Below are 22,082 nucleotides of genomic sequence, written 5' to 3'. Positions count from 1 at the left end.
TCACTGCAGTTTGTTATAAATGTTTTGTACCAGGTTCTTGAGTTGAAACTTTCAGGCTAGCAAACAGGACTTGCTCACAGGCCCCGCATATTCTCCAGGTTGCAAATAGGTAAAGGTAAAGGTACCCCTGCCCGTACGGGCCAGTCTTTACAGACTCTGGGGTTGTGCGCCCATCTCACTTAAGAGGCCGGGGGCCAGCGCTGTCCGGAGACACTTCCGGGTCACGTGGCCAGCGTGACATCGCTGCTCTGGCCAGAGCCAGAGCCGCACACGGAAACGCTGTTTACCTTCCCGCTGGTAAGCGGTCCCTATTTATCTACTTGCACCCGGAGGTGCTTTCGAACTGCTAGGTTGGCAGGCAAATTGACAGGTTGCAAATAATTGGGTACAAAAAAAGCAAAATAATTGGGTACAGTTTTAGTGTAAAATACCCCAATGTAAAGCATTCTCTGCTTTTGTTTTTTCCAAGCAAGGTGATAATAAAGTATTAAAATGGAAACGGTGGGCAATAGCCATTGTTGTACAAGGGCACATGATAGGGCTTTTCCTTATCCCTCTGTCACTGATGCTTCTAGTGCCCTCCAAACTATTTTAGAGGTTCTCACAAACCCAACCTCCTGTGCAGATTTTGAGGGTGGGGGCTGCAATAGAAAGGAAACCCTGTTCTGCTTGTGGAGGTCAGTTCCACAAGCAGGCTGACACAGATATAGCATCCCATAGGCTTATACCGCTGATACTTATTTATCATTAGGCACTGCAATAGAAGTTGTTGTTTTATGTAGCTACAACAGAATACTATAAAAATTAACCATCAAAGCAAACTAACTAAAGTCCTATCCCAAGAAGCTTACTGTATATAACAGAGGCACTGCGTTATCAAGGAAACCAATAAACCTACTATGTTAAGACTGGGTTCCCAAACAGGATCTTTTCAGACACCCCTGTTGGCGCCTTCCAAGATTTCCCTACCCACCCCAATTTTTAACTTTTTTTAAAAAAAGGTAGGAGGTTGGTATTTTTGTTTTTTGGCGGGTGGGAGTTGCTTTTTGGGGGAAGAGTGCTTTCTTTTCTGCATTGGGACAGCTGTAGATTGTCTGAGCAGTGCCAGTTTTCTTTTGTGACATGAGCATTTTGTGGTACCCACAAAAGGGTGAGGACTCCTCTGTTAAGTCATAATAGAACTGTCACTTGCCTGCACATCATTATGTTTTTCAGTGACTCCCAGAGCAGACCTCTTGGGCTAGTTTGTTATCTGAGCTAATGGCTATAAAGAAATTTCTGTACAATTAATTGGGAAATGGAAAAATTTCTAACAGTTGCATTTCATGTAAGAAAAGGCCAGGGGATGAAAGGTTGGATTACTTAAGTTTACTTAATTACTGTTCCCATTCTACTTCATGATGGTTTTGCTTCTTCCATCTAGAAATCTATACAATTAAAATTAGAAAGAGAAAAGTAAATCTCTCTCTGTGTGTGAAATATATGGCTAGCAACATAATGGTATAATAGTATTTTTTCCCCTGTTACGATTTGTGGAACTTTTAAGACTCCCTTAACATGCACAAGGACAAACAACAGTTGGAAAGGAAAGATGAGAACCATTTGGTCACCCAAACATTGGTCTTTAGCAGTTGTTCTTACAATATTAAATCTTTCATAGTTTTATCATTCATGCTTATTAATCTAAGAATTTATTCACACTTCCAAGGTGAGCTTACAATTATACTCTCTCTCTCTCTCCACATACACACACTAACAAAATACAGAATGAAGCATCACAAGATAAAAACCAGTAGATCAAATTCTTGTTTACAGCAAAGTTTGTTGTTTGAATTTTGACTGCAGTTCTGTATTTCTCTATAAAGAGCTCTACTCTTTGAAATGTTCTATGTTGTTGAAGTCCCTGGTTTGGTTTTGGCAGGAGAAAGATGATAGACCCAGTCTAAAGTTCTCTGGGGCTACAGTCTGCACATGAATGTCTGTAGGGGTAGCTACTGTCCAGTTCATATGAGTGACTTCATGCCATGAGCAGAATCTTCTGTGTTGAAATGTATCAGCAAGACCCTGCTCCCATGAATCACTGTGTACAATTCAGAAGTGCTGGACTGGGTGGTGCCACCTATTTTATGGGGAAATTAGAAGCTCAAAAGTCTAATGAGATATGATGGCAACACAGTTCCACATGTTAGAATATGTTCATGCCAAACAAGTGTATGGCAGAGTGGAGACCATTTTTAAGTTTAGAAAATGCAGGAGGGTCCAAATGTGTGAGGCCAGAGTGCTTGCTATGCCTGAACCCCCACAAAAATAAGCACATCAGAACTGAATTTCTCCCAGGAGGACTAGCATCCAGTCTCAGGGTGCAGCCAAGGGAGAGGTAAACTGTAGATGGGTTCAGCAGTCCCCTTATGCCTGTTCTTCTCTGCACAGAAGATGCTCTCTGCTCCCCATTTTAATATTTGTTTGACAGTAACTTCTATTATAAAACACGATTGCATATAGTTAGACTCTAAGTACACTGCCATTCAGTTTTCAATACCATATGCCATATACTAAATAAAAGAAAAATAAAATGTCATTCATACAGTCTTATGTGTGGACTTAATAGATCATTGTGAAAAGAACATGCTAATATTTTCCAACTTAGAAGGACTACAAACTGAGCCATAGAAATTCAGAAGTGGCTCAGTGGCTCAACACACTTAATTTTCTTCTCTCTTCCATTAAAATAACATCTGTTCTGGCCACCAGTCAGCAAATCAAATTTGATGAGCATTCATCTGAGCGCAAGGTAGAAATGCCTACTAATGGACAGATTTATGATTCCTCCCCCTTCTTAACAAACCTCTTAAATTTTTGAATTAAAAAGTAAACAGAAATAACTATAAGACCTTTATAAAAGAAATGAAGTGGCAAACACATCTTTTTCCATAATCATTCAGTTTAAAACAACAATTAAATAATAAGAAAAAAGCAGTATTAGTAAAAATAGAGAAAAGTTTAACTTCCTTTGGAGTTTACAGATTGTATACACACAAACCATATTCTTCCTTATATCTCAGTATTCCAGTGCACTGAATTACGCAGAACTGGTAATGTTTTAATTACGGTAATTCCAAAACTTTGCATTTACTTTTTCTTTGCCCTTTCCCCCTTATTGCTAGATTGATGTATAATATATTCTGCATAGGTGGTGTATTAATTACAACTTCACTTTATTTTATAAACATTGCTAATAAAAATATATAGGTAGCACTCCATCATGCCAATTGGGCATGGTGGGGTGTGTGTGTGGCTGCACACACCATTCTTGTTGCTGGATCAAAGACTTGTGGTCAGTAGTGAACAGATGGTGCTGATCACCTATTTGGAAAGGTGGAAAGATGGTGGGACTAGGCCTGCTTCCAGCGGGTGATTGGTGTAGTCAAAGCTGAAAACGCTAGCCATCTGTTGAATGGGGCTTTGGGCATAGGTATCTCTGGATCGTGGCCCATTCCAGTAAATCATTTTGAGATGTAACTTGATTATGCAAAGTATGTTCGCATGCACTTTCTTTTATTTAAATCCACAATTACTGATTCGTAATGTGCAGACTTTTACTTCTCCACCTCCCCACTTGGGGCAGTCTGTCATCATTCCACAACCTCCCTGCCCCCTCAACTGTCATCTTGCCCCTCTGCTTTCAATGCCAAATTTCTAGCTTAGCACATGGGGGTACAGTGACCTTCTGTTTCAGTACAGGATGTCAGTAAGCAGCCCCGTTATAAACATCTGTTGATAATGGAAAATGCTGAAGTAAAATTTCACTGTAGTGGAAAGTTGGGTAAAATTAGTTTCAGGGTTATGTTTCCATACACATTACGTACAATACATAAATAGATATGTTGTCTTTGCAGGTATATTTATAACTATTTTCAGAGTGTACATTGTAAGTGTTTCAGGTGACACTGGGCACCTAATTTATCACCAATAGCAACTTTTAGACATTACTTTTGGTAAATTGCAGGACCACCACATTCACAGGGCAGAAGCAGAGTTAAGAGTTCTGCAGAATGAGGTTGTAAAATTGTCAATTACTTCACATTGCAGTTGGTACTTATATTCTAGAATGCAGGTAAAAAGCTCCTGGACTGTTTTAAACTAAGATGTGATAGTTTTCTGTGTGGAAGGAGAATTTTATGTGAGGAACTATTCAGAAATGTGAATTCCCATTTTCTGTCTAAAGTAGCATGAATCAGAATTTGGCCACCTTATTCTGTGCAACTTAGACCAGGACCACATATGCAGCAGAATAAAGTGAGAATGAAGTGGCAGGATGGACTGCAAACAGCATTCTCCCCCCCCCCAAATATTTCCCCCTAAATTTTAAAAAGGAATCATTTCAAAGTAGAAAACTAACATACCAGCATGTGCTAGGTATTCTGTTTGTGCAGGACGACCTGAAGCCTAAACTAGCTCTACACTTCACTCTTAGCATTTTCAGATTCTATTGCCTCTCAATACTGAATTGTGGACTATTTATTTTTATTATTATTTATTTCATAAAATTTATACACCACTTGATTGTAAAAAGAAACCAGAACCCTAGACCATAGTTCATACTTACGTCCAGTGGCAAAGGAGCCACTGCATGACTGTTCTTGTGCACTGATGGAAATAATGTGAAAAGTCCTGGACCACGCACGGGGAAAAGCCCACCAGTGACTTCTCCCCTCTCCAGTATCAGCATTTCAGAAATTGTTTTGGTGTCAGCATACAGAAGAGCTCTGTTAAGGCTGTCATCTCACATGGTTTGGGGCTTTTATATTACCCGTGCATTGCAAGAAGAAGGATTGTAGCAACTCCTGCGCAGCTAAAGTAATTTAAGAACCCATGCTTGGCTCCCAGACAATTGCCTGGAACAGCATTTTTGTTGAGTATGACGCAGAAAAAGAGAAAAGGTACTGTGCCACTGCTGCTAACATCAGATGTTCAAAACTCATGGGGGAGGTTCTAAAAATATGCTTCGTGCAAAATGAAGTCTTCAGAAAACATTAGAGTTAAGGTATGTGTGTGTTCTCTCTCACACACACATTTACATCAGATTAAATAAATAAATAAATAAAAATTAGCATTATTCCAAAGGGAGGTTTTAAGGGTGACAGCCTGTCCATTTGGACAGAGACTGAAGGAAGAATTGCATCAGGACAGGCTGGTGAACTAACACAACTGCAGGTTCATCTGATCTTCCATTTTAATGTATTTTTTTCATCTGCATAAGTTATGCTCTAATAAAAATTAAAGAGCAAGTTGCATTTGGAAGATCAGGTCATCGTAATTCATTGACATTAGGCCACATAACTGAATAATGTCTTACTTCAGTGAAATACATCAAATGAGATCAACAATTATGACTCATAAACATGCCTCGCAGGCATAAAACAGCAGGGAATTAGCATGTGAGGCTGATAAATATGCATGTAAATAAGCTCCCAAAGGAATAACATGGGTTTGATTGATAGGTTTAGAATTGGAACATATGTAAACCCCTTTATTCCTCATTCTGGTGTAGCTAAGTAAAGATGCACTTTACTTGTTAAAAAGTTTCAATAACTTTGTAAATCTTTACTTCACATCTGTGTGCGTGTGTGACTGTCACTTGTAAGATGAATTGAACTGTCTGTAGGGAAGATGGCCTCCTCCTGGAACACAAGTGTAGAGCCATCTTTGTAGGAAGATTGTTTTTACATAGCCCTGAATCGTAGCTCAGTTGGTAGAGCTTGAGACTCTTAATCTCAGGGTTGTGGGTTCCAGCCCCATGTTGGGCAAAAGATTGGGCTAGATGACCCTCGCGGTCCCATTCAATTCTAGGATTTTGTGTTAAAATGATGTGTAAACAAATTTTGCCCTTATGATCACATAGTTTTATCTTAATGTGTATGAGTTGTTAAGGCTTTCCCCAAAACTTTTTAATTGGTGAGGTATAGGGTAGTATTAAATTCTTCAGGTGACAGTGTTCTGTAACAGTTTTCTGAAACGCTTTTGCGACAAGAATATAGCAGCATCTGTCCATCTTTATAAGTAGATAGTACACAAATTGCTAATTTGCCCTGATAATTTTTTTACTGTTTGTTTTGTTTTATTTCATTTTTTGCTTGATTATGTTTTAACCCGCCCTAGGATGCTTTTCTTTTCTTTTTTTTTTGTAATGAACAGCACACTATAAATACTTTAAATAAATAAAACAGCAGTGATTAAGATCTGGTTAAAAGGAAGTTTGTGTAGCTCAGTGGCACTTCACATGCTTTGTATGCAGAATATTCCAGGTTCAATACCCAACAATTTCAGATATGGCTAGGAAAAGCTGTTTCAACCCTAGAATGTAGCTGCCAATCAGAATAGACAATACTGAGCTAGCTAGATCAATGATCTGACTTAGTAAAAACTAGCTTTCTGTGGTGTTTTGAAGCATTTTTAAGCTATTTTCACAGCTTTGAGAGGTAAGGGATAGGCAACAACAACAACAACAACAACAATTCCAGCAGCTTCAAGATTAAATTAAGATTATTGGCAGCTGGGGGAAATGTTGAATGCTTTCTTTCCACGTATGATCTTACATCTCCACTTGTTTTAACTAAAGAGGGAGTGCTACCAGAGGTCAGCCCATGCTAGAGTAAAACATCAAAATTTAATAGCTTTTTGTCTTCAGAATGCCTAACATGTCTTGCACAATACCACCAAGAGAACTGATTTGCACTAAAACAAACTTCCTTATTGACCCTTACAAAACATCTTTTTAATAAACGGTTTATCAAATTGCAATATTTCTAATTCTTCAGAAAAGTATCAGAACTCAATGTATTTTAAGAACATTAAAAGATTTAAATGGCATGTACTACATGGACCATCTAGGTAGAGTAGGGGATTTGATTGTAACTGTAATTAGACTGAATGTCAGAATTCTTGTTTCCCCACCCCTAAAATAATCTTGATTTACCAATTGATTCTTTTGCCTTATTTTATGCTAAATAGATAATTTGTAATTTATATCTCTCAAACAATTCCCAGTTGGATTTTTCATGCACTGAAAAGTCAGATGCCTGACATTACTGTGCAAAGTTAAGTGTTTGGGGTTAATGAACAGCATTAAATTTTATGAAGCCATGTCCACTAGATGTTAAAAGAAGCTTAAGGGAACTTTCTAACAGATAAAAAATTAGCATTGGCACGGAAGAATGCCTGAGGGAGCTCAGTTCTGTGTAAAGTATAGCTGGGTGGCATATAGACATTCTATCATTAGGATAAATATTTCTGTTAGGAAATTGATTTTGTCTCTGCAAAATGATCACTGTACTGATGCATAGGTACCATGTAAAATATAGCTAGAGATCCTGAGGCAGACCTTTGTAAGTAAATATTGAAATTCTCTCAGGGCTCATGCATGGTATTGCAGTATGAACACTCTATTTATAGCTGGTTTATATTTAAGCCCTTTACGCAAGAAGTAATATGTTGGTTTCATCATACTCTTGTTCTGTTTCTGGCTGTGTCTTGGAACAGCAAAAAATATATGCTTATCCTGAATTTCCAAGGTTGCCTCGTTTAGCACTATTAGATTTTACTGGCCACATTGCTAAATTACTTTCTTAGTGACGGAAATCTTCTCTACACCACTTCCATACATAGATCTCATCACCAAATCATTATAATGGAAAAGATCCAGTGGAACATGTTGTAAGTCTCATTGCTCAGAAACATCTTAAAGGTAAAAGACCCCTCTTGTCTTTGTCCATGGAGTTTTCTTGGCAGGGATATTGGAGTGGCTTGCCAGTTCCTGCTCCAGGTAGTGATGCTTTTGAATTATGGTGCTGGAGGAGACTCTTGAGAGTCCCATGGACTGCAAGAAGATCAAACCTATCCATTCTGAAGGAAATTAGCCCTGAGTGCTCACTGGAAGGACAGATCGTGAAGCTGAGGCTCCAGTACTTTGGCCACCTCATGAGAAGAGAAGACTCCCTGGAAAAGACCCTGATGTTGGGAAAGATTGAGGGCACAAGGAGAAGAGGACGAGATGATTGGATAGTGTTCTCGAAGCTACCAGAATGAGTTTGACCAACCTTCAGGAGGCAGTGGAAGACAGGAGTGCCTGGCGTGCTCTGGTCCATGGGGCCACGAAGAGTCGGACATGACTAAACGACTAAACAACAACAACAAAAGACCCCTGGACAGTTAAGTCAGTCAAAGGCGACTGGGGTGCGACACTCATCTCGCTTTTCTGGCTAGGGCGACTGGTGTTTGTCCACAGACAGCTTTCCAGGTCATGTGGCCAGCATGACTAAACCACTTCTGGCGCAACAGAACACTGTGATGAGTGCCAGAGCGCACATCAACGCCGTTTACCTTCCCACTGCTGTGGTATCTATTTACCTACTCGCACTGGTGTGCTTTCGAACTGCTAGGTTGGCAGAAGCTGGGACAGAGCAATGGGAGCTCACCCCATCGCATGGATTCGAACTGCCAACCTTCTGATCAGCAAGCCTAAGAGGCTTAGTGGCCTAAAACCTACCTGACAGGTATCTGGCCAACATCTGCTGCAGGAAAGGAAATGTGAAAATCTCCCTAACAGTTTTTGTGCTACTGTTCCTTTAGTTAGGAAGTTCTTTCCTATTCTCAATGCAAATGTCCATGCTGGCTAGAATCTCTTTATTCCTGATAAAATATACTGATGTCCCTCTTCCTGCTCTCTATGATTTATTCTCCTTTCATCTTTAAGGCCCAGCTGACATCATTTGCCTTTAAAGGTGTGGCGGGAATATAGCATACTATCCCCACTCACTTCTGTTTAGATGTGATTATACTGAAGCAGAACACTGATCCAACTAGCTCAATATTGTTTATACTGACTGGCAATGGCTTTCCTGATTTCAAACAGGGGTCTCTACCTGAAGATGCTGAGGATTGGATCTGGGACTTTCTGCGTGTAAAGTAGATGCTCTGTCACTGAACTGTTTCCCCCATTCAAATCTCCTGTTACTATAAGATCCAAGCATATCTCTTTGACATAGGAACTGCTTCCAGTTTGGTCTGGTCTCATGCCACTACCAGAGGTCTGGAAATAAGTCAAATGGGCAACATATAAATAATAAAGTTGTTGTTGTTGTTACACGAAAGTAATACTAGTGAAAATAGTTAGCAAAATGTGTACATTGGTCAAAATTGCATATAAAGTGCTTGTTTGAGGAAAATCACACTAAAATGCTGATGAATTTTCATAAGGATTTTTTTTTAAAAAAAATCACATATAGCTGCAAAATGTGGAGAATTTAATTTAAGATTGGGGAAAAAGAGAAACAGAGAGAAGTGAAATTGACAGATCATTATATTGTTGAGAGCTATATATTGAACGATGGAGCAGTGAGGACAAGGGAATCTTTGTAGGTGAGCAAACAGATTTTCAGCGTGAGTTGGTATCCTGATTAATTTAAATGACAGGCAGTTTTGTACCCCCCCTCCTGTTTCTTGCAGTTAATGGGGAAGACCTTGGGAGTGACACAGCTTTGTGGCAGGGAACTGCTGAATCAGAATAAATGTGTACAAAAACACTTTATGTTAGAGTTACAAACTATGCAGTAATACACACATCTCATGTTTCCTTCCTAGCTAACCACCAATTATCAGAATGGCAGATCAGTTCGAGTCCCAGATGAATTTCTGAAATGTTTAACTGTCTTGCTTACTCAGATGATTCATTAGGTTGGGCAACATTTGTGTAGGTTTGATGATGAGCATATCATTTCTATCATGCACACATTGTCTACAGCAGACCAAACACTAGGATTGATTCTAACCTAATTAATTTGACAGAGCCAAAGTTTATTTATTAATTTTCTTAGCAGTCTTTGAACTGAATTTAGTTCTTAAGGTAACTTATTAAAAATAACAAATAATAGCTTTAAAGTTTAAGGCAACCACATTTATTAATATTGTAAATTAAAATATTAACATACAGCAAGGGGAAAAAATCAACAAAATTAAAAAGTAGAGCTGCCACTTAATTAAATAAATCTTAGTTGATTAATTATATGAGTTTTAGTCAGTTAATCTGTTAACTGATTAAATTTGCACATGAAAAATAGTAATTTTAAAGAAAACAACAAACTTTGTTTTAACATTACACAATGTATAATTGAATGAGGGAAAGCTTCTTTTGAAAGATGTTCCTCACCATCTATAATTTTGGTAAGCATTATATTAAAAATAATTTTGAAAATTAACCTGCTGCCCCATTAACTGGGGGTACTATTTTAGCCTATAAAAATATGTTAATTTTTTTAACCTAACAAATTAATAAATATTATCATTTAACCCTACTTTAAAGGCATTTTGTATGTTCATCTTCAGATGTTCCTGAATAAAAGAAGCAAGCAGCAGGCCCTGTGAGGCTTTTTAAATAGCAAGTTAGAGTAATCTCACCTAGAGGTTACTAGGGTCTGGTTTCTGGAGAAGGAAAAGGGGAGTATGCCCCTATGGCTCTTGATTCATCTCTTCGTGGCTTTTGATAGCATAAACCATGGCACCCTTCTGCGTCTCTTCCATCAGTTGGAGTGGGTGGGCACTGTTTTATTGTGGTGGTGCTCCTGCTTAGGAGGTCCATTTCAGAGAGCAGCATGCCTCAGCATCTTTGTAGTTGGAACGCTGTGTGCTGCAGGGTGCTATTTTGCCTCTAGTGCTATTCAACGTTTATATGAAGCCGTTGGGGGGCGGTCTTAAGGAGATTTAGAGCACCGTGTCATCTGTATGCTGATTATATTCGGATCCAAGCCACTCTGAAAGTCCAGTTGAAATGGGTTCACGTCATAAAGCAGGGGACTGTTTAACACAGCTGGAGTACAGCGGGACACAAAGATAACGATATATATTTCTAGAAGAAGTTTTCAATACCTTGTATTTTGCTTTCTTTTCTGATTAATATATTGGAAGCCAGATTTCAGGTAGATACTGCCTGAAAATTCCACTTGTAATTATGCATGTCTGCAATGAGGAGGGCTTAGTGCACTGAATCTAAAATTCACAATTCTCTGATCAAATTTTGCTGTTGGAATAAACTGAGAAAACTACACTCTCTCCATACTTGTTTTACAGTTCTAATTTAAGATATTTCCCAGAATTTCCACACACATACTGGGATTAAGCCCCATTTGACTAAATTTGTCTTAGTTTTGAGTAGGCATGTATAAGATTGTACAGTGGTACCTTGGTTTACAAACTTAATCTGTTCCGGAAGTCTGTTCTTAAACCAAAGCATTATTAAACCAAGGCGTGCTTTCCCATAGCAGCGGAGGACTCAATTTACAAATGGAACACACTCAACAGGAAGCAATACATGTTCTTATTCCAAGGCAAAGTTCGCAAACCAAAACACCTACTTCCGGGTTTGCAGTGTTCTTAATCCAAGTTGTTCATAAACTAAGCTGTTCTTAAACCAAGGTACCACTGACGGTTAGCCTGCATCTAACCCACGGAAGAGTGGTGGTTCTAGGTTATCATGCATTAGGCTGCCTTGTTAGTCTTGTATTCTGAAAAAAAGAATGCATAGGAAGCTATTAGAACAACAACAAAAGGATATTTCTGCTAAAATAGCAAATTATCAATCCAGAAATAATTATAGATTTTGGGTAAGTATGTTAGAATACGCCTTATTGAATGTTTGTAGAAAGTTGTGTCACTCTGCCCTTGTAGTATGTTTTCTCCTTTAGCCGTGTGAAGTCTCAGCATCTTCTCTGTGTTAGATTTTTCCTCCCGCCAAACAAGCTGTCATTTTGCACATCTATATGTCAATTTTGCTTTCCCACTTAACAATTCTTCTAGCTTCAGCTGCTGCAGATTTAGGCTGAGATCCAGAGGGGCACAGGCTACCGTCTGCATGCGCACCCAATTTTATTTTGAGTTTCCCTTGCAAAAGCTGCCCTTTCAATGTCTATAAATGACTATTTAAAACCCTCCGCGTTTAAAAAACAGTATGCGGATTTGGCAGAAGAATTGATTTAAAAGAAAACAACAGTTGCCTAGAAGTTAGGGTAAAATATTTCCCCAAAATTGATAATAGAACACTAATGTGTAAGTTTTACAATATCATATTGTTAGAATAAAATTCAAAACTTCACTCAATATGTAAATATTGTTAAGAATATTACATCTAAAATTCAAATCATATCTATGATAATAACAAAGTTATCGAAACATAATTAATTCTGATAATTTCAAATGGTATTCTACCTTATCTGCTTTTTATTGTATGTTCTGTATTGCTATTGTTTGCTTAATATGTTATTGTTTATTTTATTTCATTTGCTTTTATGAGTACCTGTGTTCTTTTGGCATTAGCAAGTTTTGTATTTTTAAAGAAATACATTCCACATTTTAAAGTAGCCAAGTTGTGAAGGTAAAATAAGATAATGGAATAATTTTTCAGAAGGAAGGGGCTAGTCAGGTAGTTTGTATAGCATTGGCAGCCAATTTGGAAGTGGGGGAGTTCAGTAAGTGTCATCCCAGTATTAGGTGAGCTCAAAGTGCTTTAGATTTGCGTCTGGTCATACTGAGTTTTTCCCTTCACAGCCTCCATCCTTCCCTTCCTTCCCTATTGCTACCTCTACTTAGTGGCAGGGTAGGATCAATGGACAATAGCTTGATTTGGCAATGCCTGTTTCAAACTGAGCCCAAAACAGTTTGTCATTAATTCTTTATAAGAGTATGGAATGGGAGGTACTGCACCAAAGGAATAAAGACTTAAGGATTTAAACTAAACTATGGTTTAGCATTACATGAATTAGTTCCAAGAGCCTCTGACTTGGGTTAGCTAGAACTGTTCTAGATTTCTAAGCTGAAATTGAATTGAATACAGTCATGTGAACCTATGGCAGGGAAGAAGACCTTGTCAAGCAGAGGGTCTGTTGTATAAGCAGCTAAATGACGTGATTTAATTTTATTTTTTTACAAGACTGAAGAGATCTTGGGTAAAGGCATGTTTAATATATACCGTACATACTAATGTATGCTGAGAGTCTTTATCTGTAGTGTGTTAAAACAGAACCTGTTAAAAAGAGATGATTTTTTAAATTTGATATTACAAATTTGAATTTATGATATAGAAAAGCCTGACTGTGTGGTCTGAAGTTGACATTCAAGATCAATTAAACTGCTGAAGAATGCTGCAGTATGAATTAAGCTGCAGTATGAATGCATACTGTCAAAATTCATTTGGCAATTTTAACAAGGGAATTATTCATATCTGTATACCGTTTATTTTCATTTTCATGAATTCAATAAAATTAAAGATTGGGTGAGAACTGAAGGCAGCAGTGCTCAGGTTATAAGGACACTCCTGCTCAAATGGTTGCAAGTATAAGTGAGGTGAGAACAGCACACCTCATGCAGGTCTGCTGCCTCCATTTTGCTTGAACACCTGGCTCTTGAACAGCTGCTACCTTGAGGCCTTGACCCCATCTCCAGGAACAAAAATACCTCAACTTGGAGTACTAAAGAGCTCCAATGAAGATTGGTGGGCTGTGGTAGTCTGCCCATATGGTGGCAAGTAACACTCAATGTGTTTGTTCCTTCTAGGGAACTATGGACCAGACTCCAAGCCCCTTTATTCCCCAGCAGGCACTGACAATCTGTGTAGCATATCCAGCTGGATAGGTGGCCCTCTGGCATCTTTTACTCTTTCTACCAAAATTGATTAAAAAAAAAAAATCCTTTGGGAAGGGGGACATGATAATAGTCAGAGGAGTAGTGGCATTTGTACACTTTGAGCATTTATTTTATATTTAATTTTGATTTTATTTTTATTACAATAATATTACACATTAGTACTGTGCCAGAAAAGTTGTTGATTGTTTTCAGATCGGACCCCAGCTCCTATGTAAACACTTCACTATTTGTTGGTTATCGATCACCTCCGATTTTATGTATTTTTCAAAGGAAAATTTTCACAAACTGCCATTCACCCTTGTTTACTCTAATTTGTACTGCACTAATAACAGCTCCTTACAAAGAATATTTTTTTGTTGTTTACAATGGTAGCTACTAGTTCACATGCTTACAGTGTGACCCTAGGTATGTCTACAATAGAAGTAAGCACCATTGAATTCACTTAGGCTTACTTCCAGGTAAGTGTGTATAGAATTGCAGCCATTGTCTTCTTGCTTGACACAATTACCATAATGATCCAGGTTTTTCAGCTTCACAGTGTGTGCTGCAATAGTGCTTGATGAAAACATATTTTACTTAAAATTGTGCAAATGAAGATATTAACTGTCTTAACTGAGTTAGTCAAGACTAATTTTTATTCACAGAGTAAGCTAGAAGCTGAACTTCTACCTTTTTGTTATGAAAAGCAGACTATTTCAAGAAGTGAACTTCAGCCATGTGTTCTGTTTTTAAAGTTTGTTGTACGTTTGTTCGTTTTGATTCCCACCCCCCAAAAAAACTATTGCAGGAACCAACCACTATGACAAGGCGTCTATAGATTGAGAAGCAAGTGTTGCTGCACTAAAGCATGAAGGTGCAAATATTTTCACCCGCTTTTTGTTACAGGCAGCCTCACCGCCTCCCACACACAGCATTTCACTTCAGCACTGTTTTAAACTGTAAAATACCTATATTGCTGTTTGGGCTTTTGGGTGGCTCAAAGAGTAGTTTTGTGTTAGCTTTTGAGAAGGAAGTGTTCCCCTCCAATCAAAAAATTATCCATAGTACACATTGATGGGCAGCTCCCCCCTCCAAATCTTCATGCAGAATGAACTTAGTTAAACTGAATTATTTGCCCCACAAAATAACCAAGTTCATCTCCAGCCATACTCCTAATGTTTTCATTTGCAGCACGACCTAAACCAGCCATACCCCTCTGTGGACCTCGAAGACTTGCAACCCCCTTCACAAACCCCTCAAATTTAAGGAGGCAATAAGGATGACTGGAGCCAGAGTTTTTATTACACCCTAGAATGCTGCATCAGAACCTCAGGCCTCAGATCCCTAGGAAATGAAGTTTCTGAGGGTCCTTAATAAGAACTCAATCCCACTGAAAGTTCTTCCTCTTTTCATTGCGGAGGCCTCCAAGCCATTCTTTTCTGCTGCCGCTGCCCAGTAGATTTGAACTGGAAGAGAAACGGGCATCTGTAGCTAGGACTGCCAGACATGCACTGAAGAGTGATTTTGGATTTGTAATGAGCATGAAACCTCTGAACTTTGGAAGTTAATTCTTGAGTGCCCATATATATATCCCACTACAGTTGCCTCTCTTGTAGCTTTCAAACTTTGCAGTATTCAAATACAGTGCTGTCTTATATGAATTTAATGCTATGTTACTGAAAACCTGCCTTAAACTTTAGTACTTGATTATATCTGTGTTTGTTTTCATGTAGAATTACAACCTTTGCATGATGTCATAGGGTCCTGATTATTAATAGCTTGTGTTTTTTCCATTAGCAAATAAGATAAGATTTAAACTTCCAACAGCAGCAAACCGTTGTCTTTACAGATTACACTACAGTAATCACTTAAATGATTTTTTTCCCTTTTAAAATTCTGAAATATATTTTGCATTTTCACTTTGGGAAACTTCAGCAACTCCCTTGGAGTGTAATGTACTTCAATTTTTTGCAGCCTAATAATTATTTTATAAATATCAGAAGTGCAGTGCACTTAATTCTTTAGCTGAAGGCATTATATTCAGTTTCTGTACACTGCTTCGAGCTTGCTCCATTTAATCATTTTAAAAGCTTAGTTGGTGTAAATTGAATTTAACACTGTAGTTGCAAGGGTGTTATGTAAAAAGTCCAAAAGGAGCGCTTATGGCACAGGATCTTATTGATCTTAAACTCTCTAGCACCCTCTGTTGTCATGTACAAGCAATATCAAGTGTATTATTTTCTTTAACAACCGGATAGCCATCAAATTTATCAAAGTATGTTTGACGCAGATCTTTCAAATATGTACTTTGTCGCTTGCATAATTTAGCAAAAGTTACATTTTTTTAACTAAATCAAGCTTTAGTTTCTATCTTACTGCGTACATCAAATGGCGATATTTTCATTTGTTGTAGCCTTTGAAAAAGACTCACTCTGTTTTGTGTGGGGTTTCTTTTAAAGAGATGCTCAAATTCTGCAGATTTCATATACATGAGCTTCAGGAGTAAAAATTGTCTGTTTTCTGTATACCCTGAAATTGTTTCTGTACTGCTTCAAAACAGGAAGAACCTGAAATTGTCCGTACTAAAATTAAGAATTTAATGGAACAGATGTTTTCATAAACATTTGCTATAATTAATTTCAACAGGGGGATTGGAGGAACAAAGCAGTTGCTCCCTTCTCTAAACTTAAATGCCTTTTTCCCATACAGCAAACCCAGAAATATTTTCTTTAATATTGTTAATGAAATAAATTTACTTCTCTGATTGCTTTTTACAATGAAAAAGAAACATTAATTTTGCATTGTATTCTTATCTTTGAAATGGTGGAAAAGCATTCTGTAAACAGTGACATTATTTATCTTAGATAAGTCTTTTTAAAAAAATCAAACTCTGTTACATAAAGGGTCTCCTTACTACTATGTTAGTAGTATTATATAAAGAGGTAAAAATCATGGGGCATATTACAGTATATGGAATAGTGTTGTATTTTGAAGCCTTTTATATTTAGCACCAGTATCCTATTTTTTATTTTTTATTTTTTGGTGGGTGATATATTTTGAGGGAAATATCTGTTATCATTATTGCTGATTTTTTTTTTAATGAGTAAATGTGCTATATTCTAATAATATGTGTATTCTGGCCTCCAAGTTGTTGTTAATTGAATTTATACCCTACCTTGTGACCTCAGCAATTTTCTTCCAAAGGCCATGATTCAAAAGCAGTACATATTAGCAACCACATTTGAATATTATGTTTACCGTTGCTACAGAGAGGGAAAAAATATCCACTTACCAGAATCTTCTTTACCATCTTTGATGGCAATTTATTTTCCTCACTATTTCTGCACTTTATAAAAATACCGCTTAATTGAGAGAGCATTTTTTTTAAAAAAAGTTTTAAAATAAGCACAGCCTAATTGTTCTACACCTGAAAGCTCTACTGCAGCTGCAAGAAATTTTGAGCAAACCAGTATTCTTGACTGATCTGTCATCTACAAAGTGTGCAAAGAAAAATAGGTAGCTGTCATTAAAATTACATTTCAGCTTTCAATAACCATTTAATGAGTAGTGTAATTATATAAGTATGGTACCTCAAGTACTTCACTCAATAATTAAAAAATAATCTCATCTTTAAAGTGAAAGCTCTAATTATTATTTGACTTAACCAGGACCACTGTTATGATCTCCAGTGGCATCTCAGAGTGTTTTGAAGGTATAAATTAAAGCTGAATAAATCATTAAATTATTAAGCTTTAAATATGCTAAAATAAAAGTATGTGGTATTTTAAAAATATGCTACTGCAATTTGTAACTTCATAATGTAAGCAAATTCTTCTCTATTACTTTTTTCTTCTCAGAGATCACAAACTATGCACTTTTAAATATATATATGCATATGATTTAGTCTTTAGAGCAGAAACCGGGGGTGATTATTACCAAGCATTAACCATGAAAACATGATTTAATGCAGTTCTAGTTTCTTAGCAGTAATGCATCGTTTTATTTATAGGCTGGGAAGATAGAAATTTGAGCTACAAAACATTTTGTCATTCAAAGCAAAATCCCTTTTCTCATATTTTCCATATTGTCAGACAGCCACCGTATAGGGTTACAAAGTGCGGTCATATCTAGTCTTAGCCGAAAGAGTGGTCAAATCTAATCTTAGCTTAAATAAATGAATATCATTTCTTTCTCTGCATGATCCCATATTTAAGCACCAAAGTATGTGGATAAGTGTGTGCGCGCTACACACTTTCACCATATGGTAATTGACATGATTGCAGCACTTCTAAGCAACTGCAACTATGACTGCGGAAATCACTTCAATTTTAACATATGTAACATTGCACATTTCTGCATGTGATTCTGTATCCCATGGCTAGAATTGTATGCCACAATACATTAATTGGCATTCAGAATAACATGCATGGCAATCTCATAACAAGGTATTGGTGTTGGCAGACCAGAAACATATAATAGTGACTACTCTACTCCCTATTCATGGAGGCAGTACCTTTATATCTTGTGCCCACAAAATTTCACTGCTCATGCCTGCATCAAGAAGCCCTTGTATTTTTGGCAGAAGATAAGTAATTAGATACGGTCGTACCTTGGAAGTCGAACAGAATCCATTCCGGAAGTCCGTTCGACTTCCAAAACCAAAGCGTGGCTTCCGATTGGCTGCAGGAAGCTCCTGCAGCCAATCGGAAGCCCCATCAGACGTTTGGCTTCCAAAAATAGTTTGCAAACCGGAACAGTCACTTCGGGGTTTGCAGCATTCGGGAGCCAAAATGTTTGAGCACTAAGCTGTTCGAAAACCAAGGTACAACTGTGCTTATTGGATAGAGAGTTGATCAAGAATATAAAACTCAGTTTATTGGGAAATAGAGTGTGAACCTATAGGAATAAGTCCCATTTCACTCAGTGGGGCTTATTTCTGGGTAGACCCGGGCTCCTTCTGTCATGGCTTCCCCCAAGAACCCTTGGAACTGTAGTTTTATTAAACTACAGTTCCGGGTTCTTGGGGGAATGGTTGGGGGAGGCTGAGAATGGTTAGGAGACCCCTATTTCTCTCCCAGAGCTACAGTTTGCAGCATGGTTTAAGAATCAGCCCCTCTTCCCATGGAACTCTGGAAATTGTAGCTCCATAAGTAGAATAGGGTTCTTCCAGCACCCTTAGCAAACTAACTTTCCCAGAATTCTTCATGGGAAGCCATAGCTGTTTAAAGTGGTATGATAGATATCGTGTCGATATGGGATTGTACTGCATGGCACCACAACCACACTTTGGGGTCTAATTTTATATCTTGGATTTTACATAAATTGCGCTAAATCATGCCTTTCCTTGGATGCCTAAGAAATTTATGAATGGTTCACACACACATGTCTTGGTGTCTTATAGCTGAATTTGTGTCAAAATTTTGTTTCTTTGATTATCACTTCTTGCCTAGTTATTAAGTGATGTCCGTGCATGTATAAACCAGCTGCTTGACCCTTCATAGTTGGGGCTCAACAAGTGCGTCTCCTCTGTATTTTTTTCCTTCACATTGATGAACTTAATCCATACATTTTGAGGGACAGATTGCATCAGGGTTGATTCAACTCCTAGTGGTCCAATCTTACTGTGCAAAGAGCTGGTACTTCTGTACATCCATGCCACTCTCCTTTAACCTGCTAAAAACCTCCGTTTATCTTCCTAGATATGTCAAATGAGAATGGAAGACTGCATCATACTTCGGATTCTGATGGAACATTTCTTTCATATAGGTGAGAGTTTCTCATGCCTTCTGGCTTTTGAGAACTAAAATTCCAGTTCAACAACATATTATTTTTGTCAGCATTTAATTTGAATTTCTTCCTTTAACTTACTTTTGCGAAAAGCCCTGTGCCAGTCTCTGGTGTGACTCCAGAGACTGGAGGACATTTCAGGAAATACTGTATGCTGAAGTCACACCAGTGATTGGAACAGATTTCATGGTGTGTGGTATTTTCATTTGAAGGAAGCTCTCTCTCTCTCTACCACTCCATTTTTGGGTTAAAGTCTTTTTGTCTTTCCTAGAATCCTCACTCTGGAATTATCAGCATTTCCTGGCAAATTGTTCTTCTTTCATGGCTAGTCACAGAAATTAGGATCAGCTCTTATTTGTACTTGTCTGCCTAGAGCTACTTAGTTTACTTAGACTTTTTAAAATTCCATATTAACTCAATACAAATAATTTTTAGACCTGTGATCATGGCTGGCTCCAAGTTTGAGAGCATAGTGTCCTCTAACAGGTCCCCTATCCTGTCAATGGCACATGCAGGCTTTCCTGGCTACAGTATCACCACTCCAAATACCGCTGGGTTGCAGAGTCTAGGATAGGCATGACCAAACTTGGCCCTTCAGATGTTTTGGGACTACAATTCCCATCATCCCTGACCACTGGTCCTGTTAGCTAGGGATGGTGGGTGTTGTAGGGATGATAACATCTGGAGGGCCAAGTTTGGCCATGCCTGGTCTAGGAAGTAATTTAATTTCCCACAATTAAAGCAGTGCTGGATCAGGAGCATTGTAGGTAGATCTAACTGTTTGGTGCTGATTGGATTGTCAGTACCTTGCCAAGGTACAGAGGACCTGTCAAGAATGACAGGTCCTGATGCCAGCTCTGACTATCATATGAACCTGAACTGCAGCCCAATAAAGCCATGGGTTACTCATTGACTGTTGACCATGCTGAAGTTTGGTGTTTTCAGAAAGAATTACAATTGTTTGTAGTGGCTGAAGGCCTTCTGCTGGAGTATCATAAGCCCTGGTTTTACTTGAAGGTGACATGTAACACTTGAGATTGGGGTCTTGGTATGAGTAACATCAAAGGGTGTTGCCTGGTTATGCAGCCTTCATAACATTTTAGTGATGAATGCAATATTGAATAAGTGTTTTGAAGTATCTGGACAGAAACACTAGAAGAATCCATGAACACTGAGCATCTGTTGCACATCCAACAGATTTGTAGCATATGTTAGTTGACCTCTGAGAAAAGTTTTGTCTTTTACAAGAACAATGTTTCTGTGAGAACAGGAATTCACAAACTGAATAGCTTCCTTGACTTCTCTGATTTTTTTTTTAAAAATATGTTCTGTATTAGCTTCCAAAGGAGAAAACAAGAGTTAGGGTCTTGCTATCTTCAAGCGTAGATTACCCTTTTGTCAAGAAGTAGAGACTCCAAAATATAAGTGACCGTAGAACTCTTAAATAGAGATGTAGTAGTTATTTGATAGACAGATGAGTGACAGGATACAACAGCACACATTGAATTTTGTTGATTTAACAGTAGGTCTCATAGCACTTGATATGTATAATTAATGTCAAATTGGGTCCAACTTTCTGGATAATCAGAAAATAGAGACTTAGCGCCCCCCCCTCTAAATTCTGCTGATTGCCACATAGTCAGGTGTCATAGCCCCAAGGCTTATTGGTTGCAGTATCGCTGAATAATAATTGTGCTTTGAAAGTAAGTGATAAAGAACGACTTTGCTAAAATAATACTAAACCATTTTTATCATAAATCAGAGCCGGCCATTATTGCAGCACAGTATTAATTTATTGGTACAATTAGAAAGCGAAAATGATAGAGCTAGGTCATATGGTATATTAAAGAAAAAGAAGAAAGCCTTGGCTTTTAATAGTTGGCAGACCCGACACTGCTATTAAGTAGCATTACAGTATTTAAGGTGTGAAATGAATATTTTATTCTCAGTAAGAAGTAGCTCCAAACATATAATGAGGCTAGCTGCAAATTGTTTGGCTCTAAGTTCTAAATTACATTGCAAAGAACAGACAAGAACTTCATGAGCAAAAATGTGTGAATGTTAAACTAAAATATAGTTGTGGGAAAATGTAATGGCTTAGAAAAAAGGAATTGACCAGTAATCCATAACAGTGTCACCACAGCAATGATGGAAAATATATTGAAAATGTTTCTTTTCAAATTGATATATAATAAAGTCAAACTAGGAAGAAGCAATAGCTACAGTCATTTATGTATATGTAAATCTCATTGATTTCAGTGGAACTTAGGAACTTGCAACCCTGTACAGGGTTTTTAACAAAACAAAAGCAAAGCAGGAACACCTGTATTAAAAAAGAAAAGAAAAAGAAAACCACACATAACAGCTAAATGGCCAGGGGGAATAAAAAAGGTCTTTGCCTATGAGTAGAAATACATCAAACTCTGTCAAGTCAACCAAGTTCTTGTTGGAAGCCAACACTGAAAAATGCATCTTGTGGGTCTTCATGCACAGACAGTACCCTCTGAAGGCAGGGGGACCTGAAGAAGACCCTCTCAGGAATATATTGAAAGTTGGCAAACTGCTGGTGGAAGAGGCGGATTGCTAATACTTGTAATTGAAAGTATTACATTTGCTATGGGTGTGTG

At 37.8% G+C, this 22,082-nt stretch overlaps 1 protein-coding gene across 10 annotated transcripts in view; it reads left to right on the top strand.

The window, feature by feature from the left end:
• TBC1D5 (TBC1 domain family member 5) overlaps positions 1-22,082 on the top strand; it is a 252,557-nt gene that overhangs the window by 101,942 nt on the left and 128,533 nt on the right. For all 10 annotated transcript variants that reach the window (XM_079947228.1, XM_079947229.1, XM_079947230.1 and 7 more), the window contains one exon: positions 19,368-19,434. In XM_079947228.1, coding sequence (XP_079803354.1) covers positions 19,368-19,434 — 67 coding nt within the window. The remainder of the gene's footprint in view (positions 1-19,367; positions 19,435-22,082) is intronic.

Source organism: Podarcis cretensis, assembly GCF_951804945.1.
Source record: "Podarcis cretensis genome assembly, chromosome: 12".
Taxonomy (NCBI): Eukaryota; Metazoa; Chordata; class Lepidosauria; order Squamata; family Lacertidae; genus Podarcis; species Podarcis cretensis.
The sequence above is the reverse complement of the archived record's forward strand: the minus strand, read 5'-3'. Positions and strand labels throughout refer to the sequence as shown.